At 40.5% G+C, this 24,939-nt stretch overlaps 1 protein-coding gene across 1 annotated transcript in view; it reads right to left on the bottom strand.

Moving 5' to 3' along the window:
* Window positions 1-24,939, bottom strand: part of TEX14 (testis expressed 14, intercellular bridge forming factor) — a 206,445-nt gene that overhangs the window by 19,690 nt on the left and 161,816 nt on the right. Inside the window, exons 10-14 of the mRNA XM_089679189.1 lie at window positions 21,079-21,093; window positions 19,527-19,675; window positions 14,799-14,989; window positions 5,844-5,940; window positions 4,093-4,784 (exon numbers count right to left, since the gene is read on the bottom strand). Of these exons, the coding sequence (XP_089535315.1) occupies window positions 4,093-4,784; window positions 5,844-5,940; window positions 14,799-14,989; window positions 19,527-19,675; window positions 21,079-21,093 (1,144 nt within the window). The remainder of the gene's footprint in view (window positions 1-4,092; window positions 4,785-5,843; window positions 5,941-14,798; window positions 14,990-19,526; window positions 19,676-21,078; window positions 21,094-24,939) is intronic.

Genomic DNA, 24,939 nt, shown 5'->3' with positions numbered 1-24,939 from the left:
TCACTGATAGTGACAGGTCTTTGGATCTCATCTTGAGAGTTGACAGCAACAGATTCCAAATGCAAATAGCACACTTGAAATGAACTCTGGACCTTTTATCTGCTCATTGTAATTGGTATAATGAGGGAATAACACACACCAGGCCATGGAACGGCTGAGAAGCCAATTGTCCCATTACTTTTGGTCCCTTAATAAGTGGGAGGCACATATGCAAACTGTTGTAATTCCTACACTGTTCACCTGATTTGGATGCAAATACCCTCAAATTAAAACTGACAGTCTGCAGTTAAAGCACATCTTGTTTGTTTCATTTCAAATCCATTGTGGTGGTGTATAGAGCCAAAAATGTTAGAATTGTGTCGATGTCCCAATATTTATGGACCTGACTGTATATGCCGAAACATAGGAGTGATCCACACACTGACCACCTCAGACCCCTCATGCTTGGGAATATTTGTTCTTTTCTTAACTGCGGTGAGAAATCTCCTCCAGCAGTTCTGCAAGAGCTGTCATATATATTCTGAGAGCAACACTCTGTTGCTGTTAGAATAAACATTTCAGTGCTGCAGCATTAGTGTTCCTTCAAAAAAAAACAACAATGGTTAACAATAAAACACAGTAACAATATAACATTAACTACTTTCCGCCCAGCCTATTGCAATATGATGGCCTAGCGGGATCCCTATTATACTGAATGTCATATGACGTCCTTCCAGAATCACGCCTCAGACGTGCTCCACGGGCTGTGCCCTGGCACAATCTGTAACCGGCTGTGTCCACGGGCCGATGACAGATCACTACACTGGCCTGCTGTCAGTGTCATGTGATCACTGTGACCAATCACAGTAGATCACATGATAGTTGTAAACAATTAATGGCTTCCTTTCATGCCATTCATTACTTAAAACTGTGCTGTGATTGGTCACAGTGATCACATATACAGACTGAGCCAATCACAGCTCATCTGTAGCATTTGTGATCAGCTATGGCCAATTACAGCTGATCACAACAATAACTACTAAATGAATCAGTTTCATTCAGTAAAAATGCTTGCTTATACCAATGAAAATTGTTGGTATAAGCAATCATAATGTGTAAAAAAAAAAAAAAAGCCTGATCACTTGCCTAGAGTAGTACAATGTTACTATGGTAACATTGTAATGCTCTGGTCACAGGAGTAGAAAAAAAATTTATAAAATATTTTTAAAACATTTAAATTATTATTTTTTTTTTTACATACTGTTTCCAGTCAGTGTCCCTGATTTTTGACGCACCAGTTATATAATGACACTGTACTGCATTGGTGACAGTATGTTAATAAAAAAAAAAAAAGTGAATTTTTTTTTCATGTCTTCATTTCCCACAAAATTATGACAAAAAATGAGAACTTCAAAAACAACTCGCCATGCCTCTTACTAAATACGTCAGACTGTCTACTTTCTGAAAAGTGCTTTTTGGGCCTCATGAAATGAGATCAGCAGTCAAGATTTATCAATTTATAGATTTATATCATAGTTTGCAGACTCTATAACTTTCCTATGAACTAAATAATAAACACTTATTTGGGTTATTTTCACCAAAGACATTTAGCAGAATACATTTTGGCTTAAATTTGCATAAAAAGAGTATTTATTTGCAAAATGTTATAACAGAAATGAAGAAAAGTGCATTTTTTTCAAACTTTTTACTCTTTTTTTTAATAGTGCAAACACTAAAAAACCAAGTGGTGATTAAAGACCACCAAAATAAATCTCTATTTGTGTGAAAAAATTATAAAAATTTCAAATGGGTATAGTGTTGCATGACTGTGCAATTGTCATTTAAAGTGCAACAACGCTGAAATGAGAAACTTGACCTGGGAAGGAAGGTGGTAAAAGTGCCAGGTAGGCAAGTGGTTAACACAAAAAAATTATTTTAAAAATTTTTTTTTACTTTTTTTTTCTACTTTATAATTATTTATTGATTATCTTATTTTTTACTTTTGTAACTGCATCTGGATTTGGGGATTGGGCCACAGCACCTTCTGGGTACAAAAGAGCAGTGATGATCTATTCTAGAAATTTTAGAAAGGATCCACTTCTTCCAATTGCTTTGTAAAGCACAAAAGTGTTGTACAGAGCCAATTGAAATTAATATATAGATACTGTTTTGTACCAGCGTCTGGCTTTATGGGAAACTAAATACAGATTCCTCATCTGGTCGTTGAAGTCCACCTCTCCCATATTAAGGTTATATTCGTGGACACAGAGAGGCTTCTCAACAACACCAGATGCCATGCAAATTTGGACCTTTGTGTCTGCGTGAATGAAAGACAGGATAAAAACATTTGTTTGTCCTTCTACTTCACTGCAAGCACCAGTCTGCAAGCAGGCTGTCTCCCCCTTTCTATGTCCAGTGTTCACAAGCTGTTTTGGGAAGCCCATACAATTCTAGTAGGTCATACGGTACCACGTGAGCCACGCTTGCATAGTAGTTGTCCATGTACAAGTGGTACCCCTTTTCGAAATAAGGGTGACACCAAGTCTCATACTATCATTCCACTGCTCCCCAGGTAGTCTGGGCATCCACATGACTATCTTTTTCCTCCTAAATCCTAAAAGACCATGTATAGCGTGCTGCACCCTCACAGAGCTTAAACATTTTCACCCCATATCTGGCACGCTTGCCGGGGAGATGCTGCTTGAATGGAAGGTGGCCAGAAAAAATAATGAGGGACTCATCTACGCAGATGTTTTGTTGGGGTGTATACACATCTGAGAATTTCTGGGAAAGGTGATTTATGAGGGGATGACTCTTGTGGAACCGAATATATTCAGTGTCACCCCAAAGACGACAGAGTATATTTGTCATTAAAATGCATAAATCGCATTATACACTACTCAAAAAAATGAAAGGAACACTTTTTAATCAGAGTATAGCATCATGTCAATTGAACTCCTGGGATATTGATCTGGTCAGTTAAGTATCAGAGGGGTTGTTAATCAGGTTCAGCTGCTTTGGTGTTAATGAAATTAACAACAGGTGCGCTAGATGGGCAACAATGAGGAAACCCCAAAACAGGAATGGTTTTAAGGTGGAGGCCACTGACATTTTTTCCCTACTCATCTTTTCTGACTGTTTTTCACTAGTTTTGCATTTGGCTAGGGTCAGTGTCACTACTGGTAGCATGAGGAGATATCTGGACCCTACAGAGGTTGCACAGGCAGTCCAACACATTCAGGGTGGCACATCAATACGTGCCATTGCCAAAAGGTTTGCTGTGTCTTCCAGCACAGTCTCAAGAGCATGGAGGAGATTCCAGGAGACAGACAGTTACTCTGGGAGAGCTGGACAGGGCTGTAGAAGGTCCTTAACTCATCAGCAGGACCGTTATCTTTGTGCCCTTAGGGCTAGTTCACACTAGATGCAGTCCAGTTGTATTTTTTCTGTATCAAAAATGCACGCACAGTGTTTTCCATGTATTCCAATGGCCTTAGTTTACACCAGTGCAGTCAATTCCAGTAAGTTTCCGGTGCAGAAAAAAAAAGTAGAACATGCTGCATTTTTTCTGGACAGAACTGTACTGGAGCATAACAATCTGCATCAAAACTGCACCGGAATGGAGCGTGGTGTGAACTGCAAGCAAAAAACATAGCTGGAATGAATCCGGAGTCTGTTTTTGTGGTGTGAACTGGCACTTAGGGCTAGTTCACACCAGATGTAGTCCAGTGCGTTTGTTTTCTGCATTAAAAATGCATACACAGTGTTTTCCATGTATTAAAATGACCCTAGTTCACACCAGTGCAGTCAGTTCCAGTCAGTTCCACTGCAGAAAAAAAAAAAAAAAAAGTAGAACTTGCTGCATTTTTTCTGCACAGACCTGTACTGGAACATAGCAAACTGCATCAAAACTGCACCAGAATGGCGTGTGATATGAACTGAAAGCAAAAACGTGTCCTGAATGCATCCGGAGTGCATTTTTGTGGTGTGAACTGGCCCTTAGACACAGTTGGTAAAACCAAGTCCAGATCTCATATCAAAAGTATACATACATTGGCTTTTCTGACAAATACACTGTATTTTTCTATTATGCATAAAAGGTTTAAGAGTTACCTGAGTAGTTACTGGATTTTGAGGAGTCTCCCCTTTAGATTTGTTATAAATATCACAACATTCACTCTTCTTTCCAGCCTTTCTCCGAGTGCCTCCAAAACACTCACTCTGTGTTCTTGTTGGGTTCTTCTGTGCTTTAACAAACACATTCCTAGAATCTGAAGCAATGTCAGAGGGCACGTAATGCAGTTGAGGGGGGGCAACAGCAGACCATCCAGCGTAAGATTTACTTGAAAATTGTGGGACATTGCTATCTACCTCATCTGTGCTTGTGTGAGGAAAACACTTTGCTGTTTTCCTTGTCTGGACATTTTCACGCTGTTGAATTGTTTCTTCTTCTTCATGAACAGCTGTCATATGCATTTGAATGAAGTTCTGAAAGTACAAAAGATTGTTCATAGTAGATCTTTGTTGAGCCAGGATGGAAGTCAATCCATCCTTTAGACTTTGAGATTCCCTCTGCCATGTGTCATCTGGTTCTGAGCTCGCAAAATCAGTGTCTTCCTCCAAATCTGAACTTAAACTTGTCTCACATGCATATTGTTGTGATGATGATGATGCTGAAAAGCTGATAAAATCTTGCTTTTCAAAATCTTCAGCAGTACTGAGACTTTTATTATCTGGTGACCATATGTCAATGTCAACTGCATTTGCTTCTTCTGTTATTTTATATAAGGTGTCTGTTTCCAACTCTGTTGAAAAAAAATTTCTGTTGGATATTTCATAAATATCTGACACAAACACATTTGTAAATCAGAGCATAAATAGACAGATATGCATACAAATAAAGCTGAACTTATTAACTTTTTTAACAGACAGTATACTAAGTAAAAGTGTTTATATGCAGCAAAACAAAGACAATGAAAACACAAAAAATGGTAAACTAATGTGTTGGACAGAGATAAGACAATACCATAGGAGTGTGAGGAATGCAGAAAAGTCCACAATCTGATATATACCAGCGTGGATGCAGAACTGATACTATCATAGATGCTGCTGTACAATGATCAGAAGTAAGCATATTTACAGTCATGTTAAAACTGTTTTCACTTTACAGCCAAGCAATGGATTCCCTAATCAGTCAGAAAGAGTGTAGCAGACATATTAGGTGTACTCATGGATTAATCCTTAGCAAGCATTACAAATTTCATTACATTATATGTATGTCTATGGTTTTCCCAAGCCTACATTCATGTAAACATTTTTATTATTATTACTGGTACTACCTGTATATCTATGAATACCAGGACATGATATGTGTGTGCTGGAATGTAAATTTCACTGTTGGTAACTGGATAGTAGACAGGAATGGGTATAGAGTTATCTCTCTAGTGCTATTATTAATGATACAATTCACTTTATGTTCCTGCAGTCTTTCTTCCTGAATTTCCCTTCCCTAGCGAGCAGAGAAAATGAGTGTTAGTATTATGGATTAGCTAGAACAAGTGGCATGACTAGAAACCAAGCTCTTTGTTCCATTACTGTTCTCTCTACTGGGCATATCTATGGAAAGTGAAGTTGGCACGGTGGTACACGGAGGAAAGATATGTACAGAAGGGAGTAGTATTTACATCAGCATATTTATTACACATTGAACGCAACAATCTATGCTTGTTCTACAATATCATCATAAACAATGTCATACCATGCAGTCTGGATAACTGCTTCTAAGCCACTTCTGTATTTACAAAGTTATCTTTATTTATGATAAATTAATTAAACATTTACCACTCTAAAAATATTTAACATACCAACAGTACATTGTTGTTGTGCATGGTGTATACTATCAGCTCCTACTGTCTCTGTATTAACACTCCTTGATATATGTGTTGCCCCATCAGCTGCATCCTAAAAGAGATGGAAGTAGCATTGTTGATCATAGTTTTGCAAAGGGCAAGTTAAGAACCAAAAGACCATTTAAACTGAACTTCCAAATCATAAACATATAACTAATTAGAAGATTGTTAAAACAGACTTGAAAATATACTGAAACAAATAAAAGAGCTACTAATAGCATCCAGATACTGTATGTCTCTACAGTTTGTGATAACAAGAATCTTACTCTGCAAATGCTTTATGAGAAACCATATTTTTTTCCTTTTTATTTATTTTATTTAACCTCCATCCTTACTGGCCAGCAGCCACATTAATACAGCTGCTTTCTTGTTGGTAGGCAGCAGGTCAGCTTCATCTGCCTAGTCTCCTATACTCCCACTGGATGTCAAAGATGTGAACCCTATTTGAACCCCACAAGTACAGGGCTCCGAGCTTGTTATAGTACTTTGTATACAGGTTCTGTGCTATAAACTGTGAGCCTTGATCCTGACAAGAGTAAATTTGCATTGACCACTGCCTGACCCTGAATTATACTTCGCCTGACGCTTGCCCAAACCATCACCTGCCTCTAAGTCTTGTTACTGGCTAATTACCTTCTGTGCAACACCCCACTCCAAAAAGTTCTGAAGACCACAGGTTTTTGCCTTAAGAGAAGGGGAACTGCTATAGGTAAAGCTATACTTGCCAGATACAGTTGCAAGAAAAAGTATGTGAACCCCTTGGGATTACGTGGAGTTTTGCATGAATTGGGCATAAAATGTGCTCTGAACGTCATCTAAATCACAACGATAGAAGAACACAGTCTGCTGAACATAATACTACACAAACATTAGATGTTGCCATGGTTTAATTGCACATAACATGTAAACATTCACAGTGCAGGGAGGAAAAAGTATATGAGGCCCTAGCTTAATGACTTCTCCCAGAGCTAATTGGAGCCAGGAGTGAGCCAACCTTGACTCCAATCAGTGTGATGATATTGGATGTGTTGCTGACAGCTGTCCTGCCCTTAAAAAACACACACCTGTTTTGGGTTTACTGGTTTCAAGAAGCACTGTCTGATGTGAACCATGCCTCGCAGAAAAGAGCTCTCAGAAGACCTACGATCAAGAATTGTTGACTTGCATGAAGCTGGAAAGGGTTACAAAAGTATCTCCAAAAGCCTTGATGTTCATGTGTCCACGGTAAGACAGACTGTCTACAAATGGAGAAAGTTTAGCACTGTTGCTACTCTCCCTAGGCGTGGTCGTCCTGTAAAAATGACTGCAAGAGCACAGCGCAGAATGCTGCATGAGGTAAAGAAGAATCCCAGAGTGTCAGCTAAAGACCTACAGAAACCTCTGGCACATGCTAACATTTTTGTTGACACATCTACAATAAGGAAAACATTAAACAAGAATGGAGTACATGGGAGGACACCAAGGAGGAAGCCATTGCTGTCCAAAAAGAATATTGCAGCACGTTTGAAGTTTGCAAAAGAGCACCTGGATGTTCCATAGCACTACTGGCAAAATATACTGAGGACAGATGAAACCAAGATTGAGTTGTTTGGGAAGAACACACAACACTATGTGTGGAGAAAAAAAAGGCACAGCACACCAACATCAAAACCTTATCCCCACTGTAAAACATGGCAGAGGGAGCATCATGGTTTGAGGCTGCTTTGCTGCCTCAGGGCCTGGATGGATTGTTGTCATTGATGGGAAAATGAATTCCAGAGTTTATCAAGACATTTTGCAGGAAAACGTACGACCATCTGTCCGCCAACTGAAGCTCCGCAGAGGATGGGTGATGCAACAGGACAATGACCCAAAGCATACAAGTAATTCAACAAAACAATGGCTGCAACAGCACAGAATACGCCTTCTGGAGTGGCCCAGTCAGAGTCCTGACCTCAACCCGATTGAAATGCTGTGGCATGACCTTAAGAGAGTGATTCACACCAGACATCCCAAGAATATTGCTATACTGAAACAGTTTTGTGAAGAGGAGTGTTCCAAAATTACTCCAGATCGTTGTGCAGGTCTGATCTGCAACTACAGGAAACGTTTGGTTGAGGTTATTGCTGCCAAAGGAGGGTCAACCAGTTATTAAGTCCAAAGGTTCACATACTTTTTCCTCCCTGCACTGTGAATGTTTACATGTTATGTGCAATTAAACCATGGCAACATCTAATGTTTGTGTAGTATTATGTTCAGCAGACTGCGTTCTTCTATTGTGACTTAGATGACGTTCAGAGCACATTTTATGCCCAATTCATGCAAAACTCCACGTAATCCCAAGGGGTTCACATACTTTTTCTTGCAACTGTATATATAGTATCTGACATCTGTTTTTGGGGCATGCATTACATTATCACATACCTGAAAAAAATACTACTGACTGGTGGCATGCAATGGATGTGACACAGGCCCATTTGTTTGCAGAAAAGTAAAGCAAACTGACACGCTAATTCCCGGATCTATCTTTGCATCTTTTTCAGCAAAACAGAGTACCTCCTCCTGACTCGTTAGATCCAAATACTAAGGCAATCATCTGCCTGATTGTTTTTCAATTGCAGTTTGTTCTCAATTTTTGTACATAGCTACAAACTGTATTTTCAACTCAGGCCCGGCTCTTTAGGCTCCAAGGCCTAGAATGTTTGCATTATTTCACTAATACTGAAGGAACCTCAGTCCAAGGCTTTCAGTCTGTCTGATAATCCAGCTTTTTCCTCTGTTTATGAATTTTTTATGGCCCTTGGCCTTCTCTGTGATGACCCCAACCATACTCACATAGATAGCACAGTCCAACCTTAGGTATCTATGGCAAGAGAGGAACATGTTAAAGCAATACTTTCCCGAATTCTGCTGTAGGTGGAGTGACCCAGCTTTGAGAAGCCAGTTTGAGCTGAAGTTAGGGGATAGTAAAGCCCATCATTCTACTGTCTTCAGAAAAAGCAATGAGGCCTCTTAAGAAAAGAATACAGTCCTACAGTCAAACATAGTGAAGGTCCACTGATGTTTTGGTGTTCCTTTACTGATTCAGGTACTGGATGTTATGACCGTGTGCATGTGAATTCTTGGGTGCAACGTAGGGCCCAGTGTCAAAAAGTTGGGTCTCCATCATGGGTCTTACAGCAGGACAATGACCCAAAGCACACATCAAAAAGCACCCAGAACTGGTTTCAGTCAAAGAGCTGGGGAGTACTGAACTGGCCAGCAGAGTCCAGATCTCAATCCCATAGAGCACCTGTGGAGAGATCTCAAAACAGCAGTTGGGAAAAGGAACCCTTCCAATCTGAGACCTGGAGCAGTTGGCGAAAGAAGAATGGTCCAAAGTTCAGCAAATAAATGTAAAAAACTCATTGATGGTTACCGGAAGTGATTGATTTCAGTTATTTCTCCCAAGTGGTATGCTATCAAATATTAAATTGAGGGAGCCAATAATTTTGTCCAATCCATTTTTTGGGGTTTTACATGGAATGTTTCAGATTTGGCTTTTTGTTTCCCCACTTTTTTGTGTCATAACAATACAAACAAAAGAAATAAACATGAGAATGCCGAAACATTTGTAATTGCAACAATTTTTTGGGTGAAGTGGTGCATTATCTCACAGAAATGCTGGGGTGCTAATATTTTTGGCCATGACTGTATTAAGTGAAGGAAGAAGTACTGTGAAGGAAATAAGTATTTTGCTGATTTTGAATGTTTGCCCACTCACAAAGAAATGATCAGTATAAAAATCAAATGGTAGGTGTATTGTAACACTGAGAGACAGAATAGCAACATAAAATTCAAAAGAAATGCATGTCTGACAAATTATGCACTGATTTGCATGTTCATGAGGGAAATAAGTATTTGATCCCCAATCATTCAGCAGGATTTCTGGATACCGGGTGTCTTTCATACAGGTAACAAGCTGAGATTAGAAGCAGTCTCTTAAAGGGAGTGCTGCTAATCTCATTTTGTTACCTGTATAAAAGACACCTGTCCACAGGAGCAATCAAACAATCAGATTCCAAAATCTCCACCATGGCAAAGACCAAAGAGCTGTACAAGGATGTCAGGGACAAGATTGTAGACCTACACAAGGCTGGACAGTTAGTGCAATCATTCGTAAATGGAAGAAACACAAAACAACTGTCAGTCACCCTAGGTCTGGTGCACCATGCAAGATCTCACCTCAAGGAGTGTCAATGATCATGAGAACAGTGAGGAATCATCTCAGAACTACACGTGAGGATCTTGTCAATGATCTCCTGGCAGCTGGGACCACAGTCACCAAGAAAACAATTGGTAACACACAACGCTGACAAGGATTGAAATCCTGCATTGCCCGCAACGTCCCTCTGCTCAAGAAAGCACATGTCCAGGCCCGTCTGAAGTTTGCCACTGAATATCTGAATGATGCAGAGGAGGACTGATTGAAAGTGTTGTGGTCAGATGAGACCAAAATTGAGCTCTTTGGCATCAACTCAACTCACCGTGTTTGGAGAAGGAGGAATGCTGCCTATGACCCCAAGAACACCAGTCCAACTGGCAAACATGGTGGTGGAAACATTCTGCTTTGGGGGTGTTTTTCTGCTAAGGGGACAGGACAACTGCACCGGATCAAAGGGACAATGGACGAGGCAATGTACTGTCAAATCTTGGGTGAGAACTTTCTTCCCTCAGCCAGGGCATTGAAAATGGGTCGTGGATGGGTGTTCCAGCATGACAATGACCCAAAACACGGCCAAGGCAACAAAAGAGTGGCTCAAGAAGAAGCACATTAAGGTCCTGGAGTGGCCTAGCCAGTCTCCAGACCTTAATCCGATTGAAAATCTGTGGAGGGAGCTGAAAGTTCGAGTTGTTAAACATCAGCCACCAAACCTTAATGACTTGGAGAGGATCTGCCAAGAGGAGTGGGCCAAAATCCCTCCTGAGATGTGTGCAAACCTGGTGGCGAACTACAGGAAACTTCTGACCTCTGTGATTGCCAACAAGGGATTTGCCACCAAGTACTAAGTCATGTATTGTGATGGGGATCAAATTCTTATTTCCCTCATGAACATGCAAATCCGTGAATAATTTGTTAGACATGCATTTCTTCTGAATTTTTTGTTGCTATTCTGTCTCTCAGTGTTACAATACACCTACCATTCGATTTTTAGACTGATAATTTCTCTGTAAGAGGGCAATCATTCAAAATCAGCAGAGGATTAAATATTTATTTCCTTCACTGTATATTGTGATGTATTTGAGTGAAATATTTGGGTAAATTTTATATGTATGCTTCATATACTGTACATATAGGAGGCTACTTGATTAGGTTATCTTGTTTTCAGCACAATGGAATTGATTTATTTGTATTTATGCATGTTCACATGCACGATAAAAATCAAATAATAAAATAAGTAGCGCTGCACTGATTTAAGGTTTTTATTGATAGTAAGGGTGGGAAGCAAATAAAAGTGTTGGTGAGCTGCTAAAATAGATTAGAAAGGGAATTGAGCAGTGCAGGAGATTTATAATTTACATTGCTTCAGTAGATTGGCTCACTTCATTCCATTTGCCAAACTTACCTCCTCTAAGCTGCTTGTATCTCATACAGGAAATAGACTCCACGCTATATCCCAGAAAAGACAGAAACAATAATACACTCTAATCAGTACCAACCTGTCCTTTTCTTCTGCTTATCAACCCCAAACTGATGTGCAGACTGAGTGGACAAATCACTGGAGACATATTTTCATTGCTATGTATCAGACAACCGGAATGGTCCTCAGTGCTGCCTTGGGCTGAGTTTGGCTAGAACAGCTGAATTCACTCTTCCACAGATGTGTTTACTTTCTACTGTGTCTATGCTCCCTTCCTAAATCTTGTTCTTTTTCTGACATTTCCTCAAAATGTTTCTGATGCCAACTGTACCATTCAAACATTTCCTCAAATTTAGAGCAAAACTCTGACTAGCCTGTCCTCCAGTCCTGCCTCTCCTGAACAATTTGCTGATCGCCATCACCCGCAGGCTCCTTAGTTTAGGGTGGCAGATCAAGCCTGCTTCTCTACTAGGAATTTATTGTCCAGGAGATAGACCTGGTTTGCTTCAGATTACAACTTCCTGCTTTTATGAGAATCCCAAATGTCTTTCACAACTCCCTCCTGAAACTGGTTCACCAAGACTCCATCACTTCTTCTCAGCCACCACTAGCTGTCAATAGTGAAGAGGAGTATGAGTATTTTATTCACTGAAGGACCTCTAGCCCAGTGCAAAATTCCTAGGTTCCTGCCTCATCTGTCTATGCTGGCAGACTTGTATGCAACTTTCATCAACTTCATCCTGACAGGTCTGCACCAAAGTGTCCTGGGACCCCTCCTCAGAAGGAGGTTAATATTACCCTGCAACAACCGTCTCTTCCCATCCCTACTCTGCTGTCCTTGTAACTCTGGCAGAAGCATCCATTGCCAGGCAACAGCTCCCAATCTGGTGGCAACACCTCCACCACCCCTGTTGACCAGTGGCTGCACTCCCCTCAGGATATGACCTCATTACTCTATTGTACAGCGCTGAGCAAACCCTTTGGCGCTATATAAACTCGATGTAATAATAAACTCGATGTAATAAATTACTAGACAGCAGGTTGGCTCTGTCTGCCTAGCCTCCATTGCAACCAGTGGCATCCTTTTTCAATTTTACATTACAGGCTCTGAGATTGTGAGAGTACTTTATAAACAGGCCCCATGCTGCACTTCGTGAACCTTGACCCTGACCATAATTAACCTGATTTAATAACTCTAATTGGAATACTATAATGTCTGAAGCCTGCCCTGACCTCTGCTTGACCCTGCATTATGCTCATCATCTGCTGTCTGCCTTGACCCTAAATTATGCTATTCACATCCAGCTCTGGCCTCTGCCTGCCCATACCCTGCCTCTGGATTTTGTTACCGGCTACACACCTACTCTGCAGTACTGCATGCCTGATACTTTTAAAGACCACTGGTACTTATTTATATATCCTTGCTAAGTCCCTTGTGCCACTTGGCTAGAAACTTTTGCACTGTGTATTAATCCCTGGGGGCAACCAAGTACCAGGAGTTCAGCTTGCCTTAGGAAAAAAGGGGCTGCTATATGTGAAGCTACATACAGTATGTCAGCTATAATCTCTGACCTCTGGTACTGTGGCAAGCATTCAGTCGTATTGCCTCGAGCAGCATGTGTTGGGAAAACGAGGATACTATTAGCTGCTACAATCAAAGCAGATTAAAACAATCCTTTCTTCAGGCACTTCAATAACTGAACACAAATCAGTCAACAAAGTGATATATATGTTTCATTAACCACTTAAGGACCACCCTATAGCAGAAATACTGCTACAGGGCGGCACCTGTGTGCAAAATCACGTATATATAAGTGATTTTGCATTTCCCAGTATGGGGCACACGCGCCCTACCCGCACCACCGCTGACGACCACGGATGTCAATCACCGGGTCCCGGCCGGTAATTACTCGCTGGTGCCTGGTGATTACCGACGATCACTGACGGGAAGGAAGACTGTTTTGTTTACAAATAGTCTTCCCACCCTATCAGCACAGCCATCCAGATCAGTGTGCTTACAGTAAAGCACACAACCCCGTCCCCTAGTATAACACTCCCTGCACGTAGTTAACCCTTTAATCACCCTCACATTAACCCCTTCCTGCCAGTGCCATTAGTACAGTGTCAGTGCTTTTTTGTAGAACTGAGATCTGTATTGGTGTCACTGGGGATGTCCCTTGTGAAACCAAGTTAGTTCCCCTCCAGTGCTAGAATGTCAGCCACAGTACCACAGTGCCGCTAAGAGTAGCTGATCGCTGCCATTACTAGTAGAAAGAAAAAATCCCAGTACATATACAGCCATTTGTAATCTATAACTTTCACGTAAACCAATTAATTTACATGTATTGGGATTTTTATTTAGCAAAGACACTTTGGCCTAAATTTATAACGAAATTTGATTTTTTTAAATTTTTTACTGGACATGTTTAATAGCAAAAAATCCAAAATAGTTTTTTTTTCCTCAAAATTGTTGGTCTTTTTTTGCTTATAGCGCAAAAAATAATGCATAGATGATCAAATACCACCGAAAGAAAGCTCAATTTTGAGAAAAAAAGGATGTAAACTTAATTTGGGTGCAGCGTTGCATGACTGCGCAATTGTGAGTTAAAATAACGCCGCGCCCTAATGCAAAAAATGGCCAGGTCAGGAAGGGGGGGGGGGGTAAATCCTCGGGGCAAGTGGTTAAACAATTAAAACTGCAAAATAAAAGGCATAATGGTCTAGAACAATCATAATGTCCAGCAACATTCTAAACTTAACAGGATACATACAGGCATAAAAATAAAAACCTTAGGCAAACTGTCTTCACACTTCTCTATACATAGAAAAGTACCAGTTTATCCACAGAGGAGTAATAGAGATTGGCTGCAGGTGCCATACACATTAAAGGCCCATTCACTCTAGGAAATGCATGTGAATCACACAGGAACAGCATGTGGTTCTTGTGCGATTCACATGTAATTCTGTGCAGTGCAATTTTAACCAATTAATTTTGAATGGGCTAAAATTGCACAGCACCACTCCAAAAAGTAGTGCATACTTTTGGAAATGCACTGCAACCAGATTGCATGGTACTTTTGTACGATGCAATCCAGCGCAGGCAAACACACTGCGTTTGTGGTGTCGTTAACTTTGCACTGCATTCGAATGTGAATGGGCCCTTAATGTTTGCTTATAAATCCAGACATGAATGAGAAGAGGCATCCTTGTATTTTTCAATCCATTGAATTTTATCACCAGGAGAGGCTGCTGACTGTTGGGCCATAAAAACATACTGTGCATAAGCTATAAGTAACTAAGTTATAATTACCTTAAAAGCATTCCTAATTATATATCTGATATCCTGCAAATTCATTGTTCTTTTTTCAGGCCTGGCCTGTAGACCTGTATCTGCAATGGTGTCAAAAGGCTTAAAGAGCCTTGGATCAACATCCAAGTAATGACCTGAAACCATGGCATGCTTAATAGCTGGGGCATCCAGACCCTCCCATGGAAGAAAGTCTATAGAGAAAAGAAAGATTAGGTTAATCACCTCAATTTCACAAAAGCTCTGCCTTTTTTGCAATGTATAACTGCTTCTCCCCTGCCTTATAGCAGAAATACTGCTACAGGGCGGCAGGACTGCACAAAATCAAATACAGTTAGGTCACAGGCACAATTTTAGTTTTTTCTTGTATTTACCAAAACATATTCAAGCTATAGTTATATTATGAATATGGGCTAAAAGTGCACACTCTCAGGTTTAATTTGAGGATATGTACATCCAAATTGGAGGAAGAGTTTAGGAATTATACCTCTTAAGAGTAGCCATCACCCCTTTTTCAAGGGACCAAAAGTAATTGGACAATTGAATCAAAAGCTGTTTCATGGCCAGGTGTGGGCTACTCCTTCGTTATTTGTTCATCAATTAAGCAGGCAAAAGGTCTGGAGTTGATTCTAAGTGTGGTATTTGCATTTTTTGTGCAAGGGTACATGTTTAAACTAATCAGAACAATATAAGGCTCCCCAGCTTACCATGAGTATCAAGCTTCCAAAGCTAATGAGGCATGTCAATTATAGGCAATTAAACGTCCTTGTTGGCCCAAGCGTCCATGCAATTATTATCTTGTAACTTTTTTTATGTATATTATAGACTGCAGCGCTACTTCTTCCCCTGAGGAAGCCCTGTTGGGCGAAACATGTAGGGAATATTCTTGAATACCGCAGCAAACAGCCAAGTTTGTTACTGTTGCACTGGTTCTTACTGGAATTTTTATATTGACTAATAAAGTAAACTATTTTTATAAATAAACATTATGGGGTTTATTTACTAAAGCTGGAGAGTCCAAAATCAGACTCCCTTCTGCATAGAAACCAATCAGCTTCTAACCTCAGCTTGTTCAATGAAGCTTTGGCAATGAAACCTGGAAGCTGATTGGTTTCTATGCAGAAGGGAGTCTGATTTTGGACTCTCCAGCTTTAGTAAATAAACCCCTATTTGTCTATAGTTTTGCACCTCAAAAATCCCACAAACGTCTTAGTTCTATATTCAACATCAAGACAAGTGAAGGACACTCTCCAGGAGGTGGGCATATCATTGTCAAAGTCTACAATCAAGAGAAGACTTCAAGGGAGCAAATACAGAGGGTTCACCACAAGGTGCAAACCATTCATAAGCATGAAGAATAGAAAAGCCAGATTAGACTTTGCCAAAAAACATCTAAAAAAGCCAGACCAGTTCTGGAAAAGCATTCTTTGGATGGATGAAACTAAGATTAATCTGTACCAGAATGACGGGAAGAAAAAAAATGTGGAGAAGGCTTAGAACAGCTCATGATCCAAAGTGCACTACGTTATCTGTAAAACATGGTGGAGGCAGTGTGATGGTATGGGCATGCATGGCGTCCAGTGGCACTGGGTCATTGGTGTTTATTGATGATGACAGAAGACAGAAGCAGCTGGATGAATTCTGCAGTGTTTAGAAATATACTGTCATCTCAGATTCAGCCAAATGCAGCAAAGTTGATTGGACGGTTCTTCCTAGTACAGATGGACAATGATCCAAAACACACTGCAAAAGCAACCCAGGAGCTTTAAGGAAAACAAGTGAAATATTCTGCAATGGCCGAGTCAATCACCTGATCTCAACCCAATTGAGCATACATTTCACTTGCTGAAGTCAAAACTAAAGACAGAAAGACCCACAAACAAAGAACAACTGAAGACGGCTGCAGTTAGAGTCTGGCAAAGCATCAGAAAGGAGGAAAGCCAGTCTTTGGTAATGTCCATGGGTTCCAGACTTCAGGCAGTCATTGCCAGTAAAGGAATATCAACAAAAAATTAAAAATGAACATTTTATTTATGATTATATTCATTTGTCCAATTACTTTTGGTCCCTTGAAAAATGGGGGATGGCTACTCTTAAGAGCTGTAATCCCTAAACCCTTTCTCCAATTTGGATGTACATACCCTCAAATTAAACCTGAGAATGTGCACTTTCAGCCCATATCCATTATATAAATATAACTTGAATATGTTTTGGTCAATACCTGAAAACAGCTAAAATTGTGCCTGTGTCTAAATATATATGGACCTAACTGTATATATGTGTGTGTGTGTGTGTGTGATTTTGCATTTCCGGGTAGGAGGCGTGTGCGCAGCCCTAAACACGCCGGCTACAGATATCGATCACTGGCTCCCGGCCGGAGATTCCCAGCCGGCATCCGGCGATCGCCGAGAAACAATGACAGGGGAGAGACCTGTGTGTAAACAACACAGGTCTCTCTCCTGCCAGCAATAACATGCTGCTGTGTATTTCTCTGCACAGAAGAGAAATACACAGCAACATGTTTCCCTAGTAAAACACACACAACACATACAGTAAAACAGCACACAGTTAACCCTTTGATCGCCCCAGATGTTAACCCCTTCCTGCCCAGTGTCATTAGTACAGTGTCAGTGCTTTGTATTAGCATTCATCACTGTATTAGTGTCACTGGGGATGTCAGTGGCACTTAGTTCCCACCCAGTGTCAGAATGTCCACCGCAGTCCCACTATCAGTCAATGATCGCCACCATTACTAGTATAAAAAAGAAGAAAAAATTCCAGTATATATACTGCCATTTGTGGACGCTATAACTTTCATGGAAACAAATTAATTTACCGTCAATCTCTGAGTATTACCGATGTGGGAGGGACCTGTATGTAAACAATACAGATCTCTCCCCTATCAGCTCCTGCACAGTGCTTTGTATGGCTCTGCATAGCAGAGCCATACAAAGCAGTGTGCTTACAGTGTAAAGCACACACTGCCCACATAGTAAAACAGCACACAGTTAACCCTTTGATTGCCTCACATGTTAACCCCTTCCTGACCAGTGCCATTAGTACAGTGTCAGTGCACTGATCACTGTACTGGTGTCACTGGGGATGTCAGTGACAGGTATTCAGTTCCCCCCTCAGTGTAAGAATGCCCGCGACAGTCCCACTGTAAGTCGCTGATCACTGGCATTACTAAAAAATGACAGTATATATACCGCCATTTCTAAACGCTATAACTGTCACGCAAACCAATTAATTTACAGGTAGCAGAATATATTTTGGCCTAAATTTATGATGAAATTTGATTTTTTTTTTACTGGATATGTTTTATGGCAAAAAGTAAAAAATATCAGTTTTTTTTTTTTTAATAGCGCAAAAAATAAAAACCGCACAGGAGATCAAATACTACCGAAAGAAAGCAAAAAATGGCCTGGTCAGGAAGGGGGGTAAATCCTTTGCAGGGCAAGTGGTTAATAGGGGCCTCCAGAGATTTAGGAGCAAAATGCAGCCTAATGGTGATTTCAACTGATGCATTTTGTTAGAGCTGATTGATTTTATTTACTCATTGATTTATATAACTGGACTTGGAGGATTCATCAATTCAGTTCAGCTACTGCAACTTGCTTTCAGCGTTCTTTTCCTCTTCTCTTTCTTTCCTTTTTATTAAACCTTGAGTTTTCAGTTTATTTTGATATTTTTCCATTTGATCAAGATCAGTGTTAGGGTCAAAGGTCATGGTCAGAGTGAAAGCTAGGGTCAAAGCTCAGAGTCAGTGTATTTTAGGTCGGATTTTTTTTTTTTTAAACATGTTTTAATTTAGTGTCAGTGTTAGTGTGTTTTAAGTAGAATAAAAACAGCAACATACACGATTATTTCTGGGCCCTACTACAGGTACAAACAAAAAAAATAACATACGCATGTGTGGTATTGCTGCAGGAATAGGATAATTTGTGTTAGGTTGTCCTGTGGTGGTAGGTCATGGTAACAGCAAAAAATATACAGCTACATTTTAAAAAATGTTTTTTTTTTTTACTATTTTGTACCAGTTTTCTTTGATAAAAAAAAAATCTGGAGATAGTCATAATTATTTACCACAAAATGAAAGCCCAATTTATTTTGGAAATTCACCTGGTGTAATTCCCCTGGATATACAAAGCAGTTGCACAGATATGTATAGTTTTACTAACACACATCAAAATTGCAAAACTGTGTTCAGACGTCAAGATTTGTTTTATCTTTGTCATTAAGGGGTTAACCTATTAACCTTCAAAAGAAGCTACCCATTTTTATTGTAGACCTTTAAACGTAGAGCATCTCAAAGATCAGTTTATTCACCATCGTATATTTTCATGTCGCCTACACACTAATTTGCTGAAATGAAAATGACAGACGTTTCCCACCCAGAAATATAATCAAGACTAACTGTCTGGTTCAACCTGCAGGAAAATCAAACAAATCTCCAGTGCCAGCTATTGTATTGGAGAACCACGGCACCTGTGTGTGCCTGAATACTAGAACATTAACTGAATCTGAGAGGATGCAGTCACTGCTCGGCTACTTATTTTCCAACCAGCTCAGATGATTTTTAAATCGTATGTTGAGTCAAGGGGTGCTTGCAGGGCCTTCTGTGCTTGAACTTCAGCAGATTCAGCATTAATTGACCAAATTTGAGCTTTCTATGTAGATGTTTAGCTGTATGCAACCAAGTTGAGAGATAAAGTTTTTTTTTTAACATACCTGTTAAACTTTCCTGCATGACTGCACAAAAGCTGTACAGGTCAGACTTTACAGTCACACTTTTTCGTAAAACTATTTCTGGAGATGACCAGCGATACAGCTGACAAGGAATAGAGAAATACCTGGCCTCGTGTGTTGTGCCATCAATGCTGGTGGGTAAAAATTAAAAATTCACTTTATCATATTACAAACAAAAAAGAGAAAAGGAAAAGAGAAAAAAATTGTCCACAATAGTAGATATGTAGCTCCTTACGTTTATTTAATTTAACAATTTATTTAATTTTATTTAATTGTTTAATTTTTTGCAAAATCCACAAACTTCAAATGTGCTAATTCATGCAGCATGTACAACAGTTTTGAATCGCCTACAGTTCTTCCTCAATTAAAGCATGTATGAAACTGGGAGAAGATGGTAAAGCTCCTGAACTGAATGCACTCATCATCATTGAAACAGAGGTAAGAGCTCCCTGCATTATAATATATATATATATATATATATATATATATATATACACACACACACACACTGTATATAGTAAAATTAATTTTGCTTCTTTAAAAGCTACCTTTTTAAGCATCTGCATAAAAATCTGAGCATATTTCCACTATTTATGAATAGACAAAGAAAGTGTTTCTGGTATTAGTGGTAGATAGAATAATATCCAACAAGAAGCTCCTGCGCTATACCTAAGCTTTAGAGATTTGGGAATAAAAGTTTAGATATCAGGCATGACTGAAAATATCTTGTGTCCACATAGACACTGTTGTCATGAGGTACCTACCCACCTTTACGAGTGGTGAAGAGGGGTAGCTGCCAAGAAGACGAGGAATGTTGCATATAAAAGAACTCTGATAGGGGAAGAGGTGTTACTGAATGCACAGCTGCTATATGAATTTCTTTACATGTCAATGAACTAAATAAGTGTAACAAAATAATATAAAAATTAAAATATGGAATGAAAAAATATACTAACTTTATACTAAAATGAACCTGTGGGTTCCCCTTATTCTTATACCTTCTATTTTTCATTGAGACTTCATCACATTTTTAGCCAACAGGAAAGCCTTTTAGGCAGGAAGCAGCAGGCCAGTGCTCAACCAAGAAAGTTGTTGTCACCCCCTAACACTTGATAAATGGAAATGCCAGCTTAACAATATGGTTCATATGGAAACATATTTCTAGTCAGAGAAATTAACAAACTTGACAGAACATGGGATCCATAGCTTACAACTCCTAGCATGTCCACTCTGGATTTATCTCAATGAATTAACACAAATATAGAAAAGGGCTATTTCTCTGTCTGGGGGACATGGGTGCTGTGTAATCTAGATTATTGCATAGCGAATGGGGGAAATCCCAATGGAATATTAATAGCTGAGTGCTGATGGCTGGTGCCAATGGCTGCATCCCAGGGTAGCACTAACCTGTTCCTATACTTTCGTGTTTAAATTACTACAACATACATAGCCCATGTGTGACTGACCCAATGGGGACAGGGGCTTTGGAGGGGACTAGGGGCTACCCTTCTACCCACTGACCCATGGAGGAGACCGGGGATTTTGTTTGCTTCTGGTCACAACATGAAAAAGAACTCAGTTCAGCCTCTGATCACATGGAGAGAGCGGATCAATCTGAGATGATGGATAATAATGTGATGAATGCTGAGAGTGAAGCTTGAATTAATTCTCTTAATAAAGACAATAGAGTTTCCCTTCTGGAATGAATAGAAAGGTGTAATATTAATCTTGGATAGTGGCCCTCCTGCAGACTGGGAAGGAGAAGCTCCTCCACTTGGGACATAAATATTTGTCACCAATCTCCCTCAAGAAATCTATGAAGATAAATTAATTCCACTTTTTCAGACTGTTGGAATATTGTATGAGTTTTGCCTAATGATGACTTTTCTAGTGGACAGATTATACAAGTGAAAGGCAAAAACCTAAAAAGACAGCATGTGTAATGTACTTTGCATATCCAGGGGTGTGGGCTTGCTGCCGGGCTGTCTGGGATGGGCCCCTGGCTTGTCTGGGTGCATGGCTGTTGATTAGCATACTGTTAATTAGATCAATGTTAGCTGTTAGGTGCCTTTCACACTGACGGTCTGATTGGGTCCGCCTGAAAAACTGACAGATTGGACCATCCATAACTCTCTATGGAGCGGTGAGTGTCAGCAGACACATCCGCTGAGTAAGCGGATCTGCTGACGGGGCCGCCCCATCTGAAAGGGGCCTTAGCTACAAGCTATTAATTAGATTACCGTACTGATATTACTGTTTACATGTTGCATTGTGTAGGGTCATGTGATCAAGCCCTTAACTGATTTTGTGTGGTATAAATTCTGTGTGAATTTTCAATAAAGTTGAGTTCCAGTTGCACCTAAGCTAATGTCATCTAGTCCTTGGGTGCAATGCCCAGCTATAATACCTTGGTCATGTATCCCAGAGGCGAGGAAGCAGTTCTCTGATGGAATCACCCAAGCAGCCTGCCAGGTGGTCCGTCACAGCATATTTCTGTGGTGTGATACTTTGCTACCCTGTTTCCCCTAAAAGAAGACCTACCCCGAAAATAAGACCTAGTGCTATTTTTGGGAATTGCTAAAGTTTAAGACCTACCCCGAAAATAAGACCTAGTTGTGATCAGGGTTTTTTTTTTAGTCGGAACATGGTGGAACGCCATTCCGCCACCTCCGGCACTGGCCCTGCGCACACCCATATCTACTGTCTCTTATAAACACAGAAGCGCGGCTGAAGTGACAACACCATCTGTTCCCACAGAACTTTCCTACCTCTGTACTCACTGTGGGACAGGGAAGGAACAGATATCTGCAGGTGCAGTATGCAGTCTGTTTAGGGGTGGGGCATCTCCTCCTGCAGCCTAATGCATGGAAGCCGATGCCCCAGGGTGATCACCGGCCAGTGGGGAAGAGGTGGTGAGTAAGTGTGCTTGGTGCACTGTGTGGGAAGATAGAACCCAAAAAGGGAGTTACTATAAAGAGAGGCCAGCTGCTGACAGCTGTGTTTTGCAAAGCTAGCTAACCATATGAGGGCAGTGGAGGGGGAGGGGGGATGTGCAAAGGTGAGCTGCAGTCAGGTGTTGCAGAGGTAAATTGAGTCAGGTGAGTTGCAGACAGGGTGCATAGGTGAGCTGCGGCTGGGGGGGTGCAGAGGTGAGCTGAGTTGCAACCCACCTTTGCACTCCCCAGCCACAGCTCAGCTCTGCACCCCCTGGGCACAGCTTACCTCTGCATCCCACGTCTGCAACTCACCTCTGCACCCTGTCCGAAACTCACCTGTAAAGTCACCCTGCAACACCTGACTGCAGCTAACAACTGTCATCACCCGGCCCTCTCCATAGTAACCCTCATCCACAACTGCCTGCAGCTCACCTCTGCACCCCCTGTCCACACCTGGACATTTAAAAAATAAGACCTACCCCGAAAATAACACCTAGTGTGTTTTTTTTGAGCCAAAAAATATATAAAAAACACGGGTAGATTGTTTGACATGTCACTTTGAAATATTTGGAGGACTGTAATACTGGTTGATTTATTACAAAAAAGAAAGCTGAGGAATTATTTTAATTATAGGGCGGTCAGATTTGAGGATTCCAAAGCACTCTGAAGACATCCCAAGGTAATGGGGTAACGCAAAAGGTTCATGGGGTAGATTTACTAAAACTGGTGCACTCAGAATTTGGTGCATCTGTGCATGGTAGCCAATCAGCTTCTTACTTCAGCTTGTTCAATTAAACTTTGGCAATAAAGCCTGGAAGCTGATTCATTTCTGTGTAGAGCTGCACCAGATTTTGCACCATGCACTTTTAGTAAATAACCTCCAATGTGTTCACGCAGGTTCACTTTAAAGCTGGACCCCAGGCAAACAGATAAATATATAACCCTGTCTGAGTCTGTCATGTGTGAGACATTTCAGAGAGAGTAAGCTGTGGATTTCGGGATGTCCTGTTGACTGCCATAAAAGACTGTTTTTTCTGAGAAAGACTGCTAATATGGATTTTAATGTTGGAGCACAGGGTGACATCTGACATTTTCTCTGTGATCATTGAGGAACACAACTGGATCTTGACTAATGAGTTATACAGCCAAAAGGAGGCACAGCCCCAGCAAATGACCAACCCCCTCTTCCCCCATCAGCAACAACCAGCTCAGTTAGTAGAAAGAATGTGCAAACATGATGCTGGCAACAAATTGGGAGGGCAGGTGTGGTTTCCTATAATTAATGCAATGAAAATGATTTTATAGAGAGTACAAGAAAAAAAGGTTCAGGTGACTGGACACTTGCAAAGCTTTAAAGGGCATGCCTCCTGGGCACCTCCCCTATAACCCTATCACACTCTGCGAGTGTAGAAAGCAATCCAGAGTAATCCAAGGAATGGAAGAGATGTGGCTTGTGTCCTGTACTATACTCCCAAGTTATGAAATTTACAGGTAAGTAAAAATTCCTCTTATCTTAATCATACAGTACAGGACATTGGCAGAGTATTCATACACCATGGGATGTCCCCATGCAATGATTTAGGCTGACCATATCTTATACAATTTTTTTGTATAATTCCCTTTAGATTTCCCTTCAACTATGTAGTGCAAGGGCATGCCTTATTAAACACATATTGAAAATGTTGTTTAGGTTTGACCTCATATTATATGGTTTTAGGTAAATTTAAAGGAGAAATTGTACACGAAAATTGTATAATGTATGGCCAGTTTAAGAAGCGCAAAAATTAGGCAAATAAAACTGTGCCAACTGACTCAAACAACAAGGGTCAGAAGTCCCAACTTCAGAATGCTTCTGTAGGATCCTTGAGTCCAAAAGCTGCATCCACAGAACGTTGGATGTCTGACTGGTAAAGCTTTTAAAAAGTATCCACAGAAGATCAGATGGCAGGTTTACACAACGGGGCTACAGAGGCTTGGTGCTAAAATGCCCAGAAAACTCCCACTGATATGGTGGAAAGGGTACATAAAAGCACAGGAAGAAATTTTTCTTAGAGAGCTCTTGAACGTTCTCGTGATCAAATTCTCTATCCATCATGCGATAGTGGACTTTGAAGTAGAACACAGTGTGAGTTTGGGGGCATGCCACAACAGGGATGTCATATTAGGAGTAGCAGCTGCTTACCAATAGACAAAATAAATGGAACTGCCTGCACAGGAATGCACAGAACACCTGTACATTCCCATGTGCATAATAGTGGCCCTTGTACATGGTATGCATTGATACACCCCATGTAAATGAGGCCTAATAGTACAGCCAGTCACAGTGTTGCTGATCACCACCACACCAGTGACAATGTCAACAGACCAGTGCAGCCAGCAACAGTGCTCCTAATCTACCACTGTATTATACAGACACCATTCTAGATGTGGACAGCAGCATTCAGTCTGAGTGGAGGGGA

Source organism: Staurois parvus, unplaced genomic scaffold (genome assembly GCF_062004578.1).
Source record: "Staurois parvus isolate SC_StPar_1 unplaced genomic scaffold, SC_StPar_1.0 ptg000220l, whole genome shotgun sequence".
NCBI lineage: Eukaryota > Metazoa > Chordata > Amphibia > Anura > Ranidae > Staurois > Staurois parvus.
The sequence above is the reverse complement of the archived record's forward strand: the minus strand, read 5'-3'. Positions and strand labels throughout refer to the sequence as shown.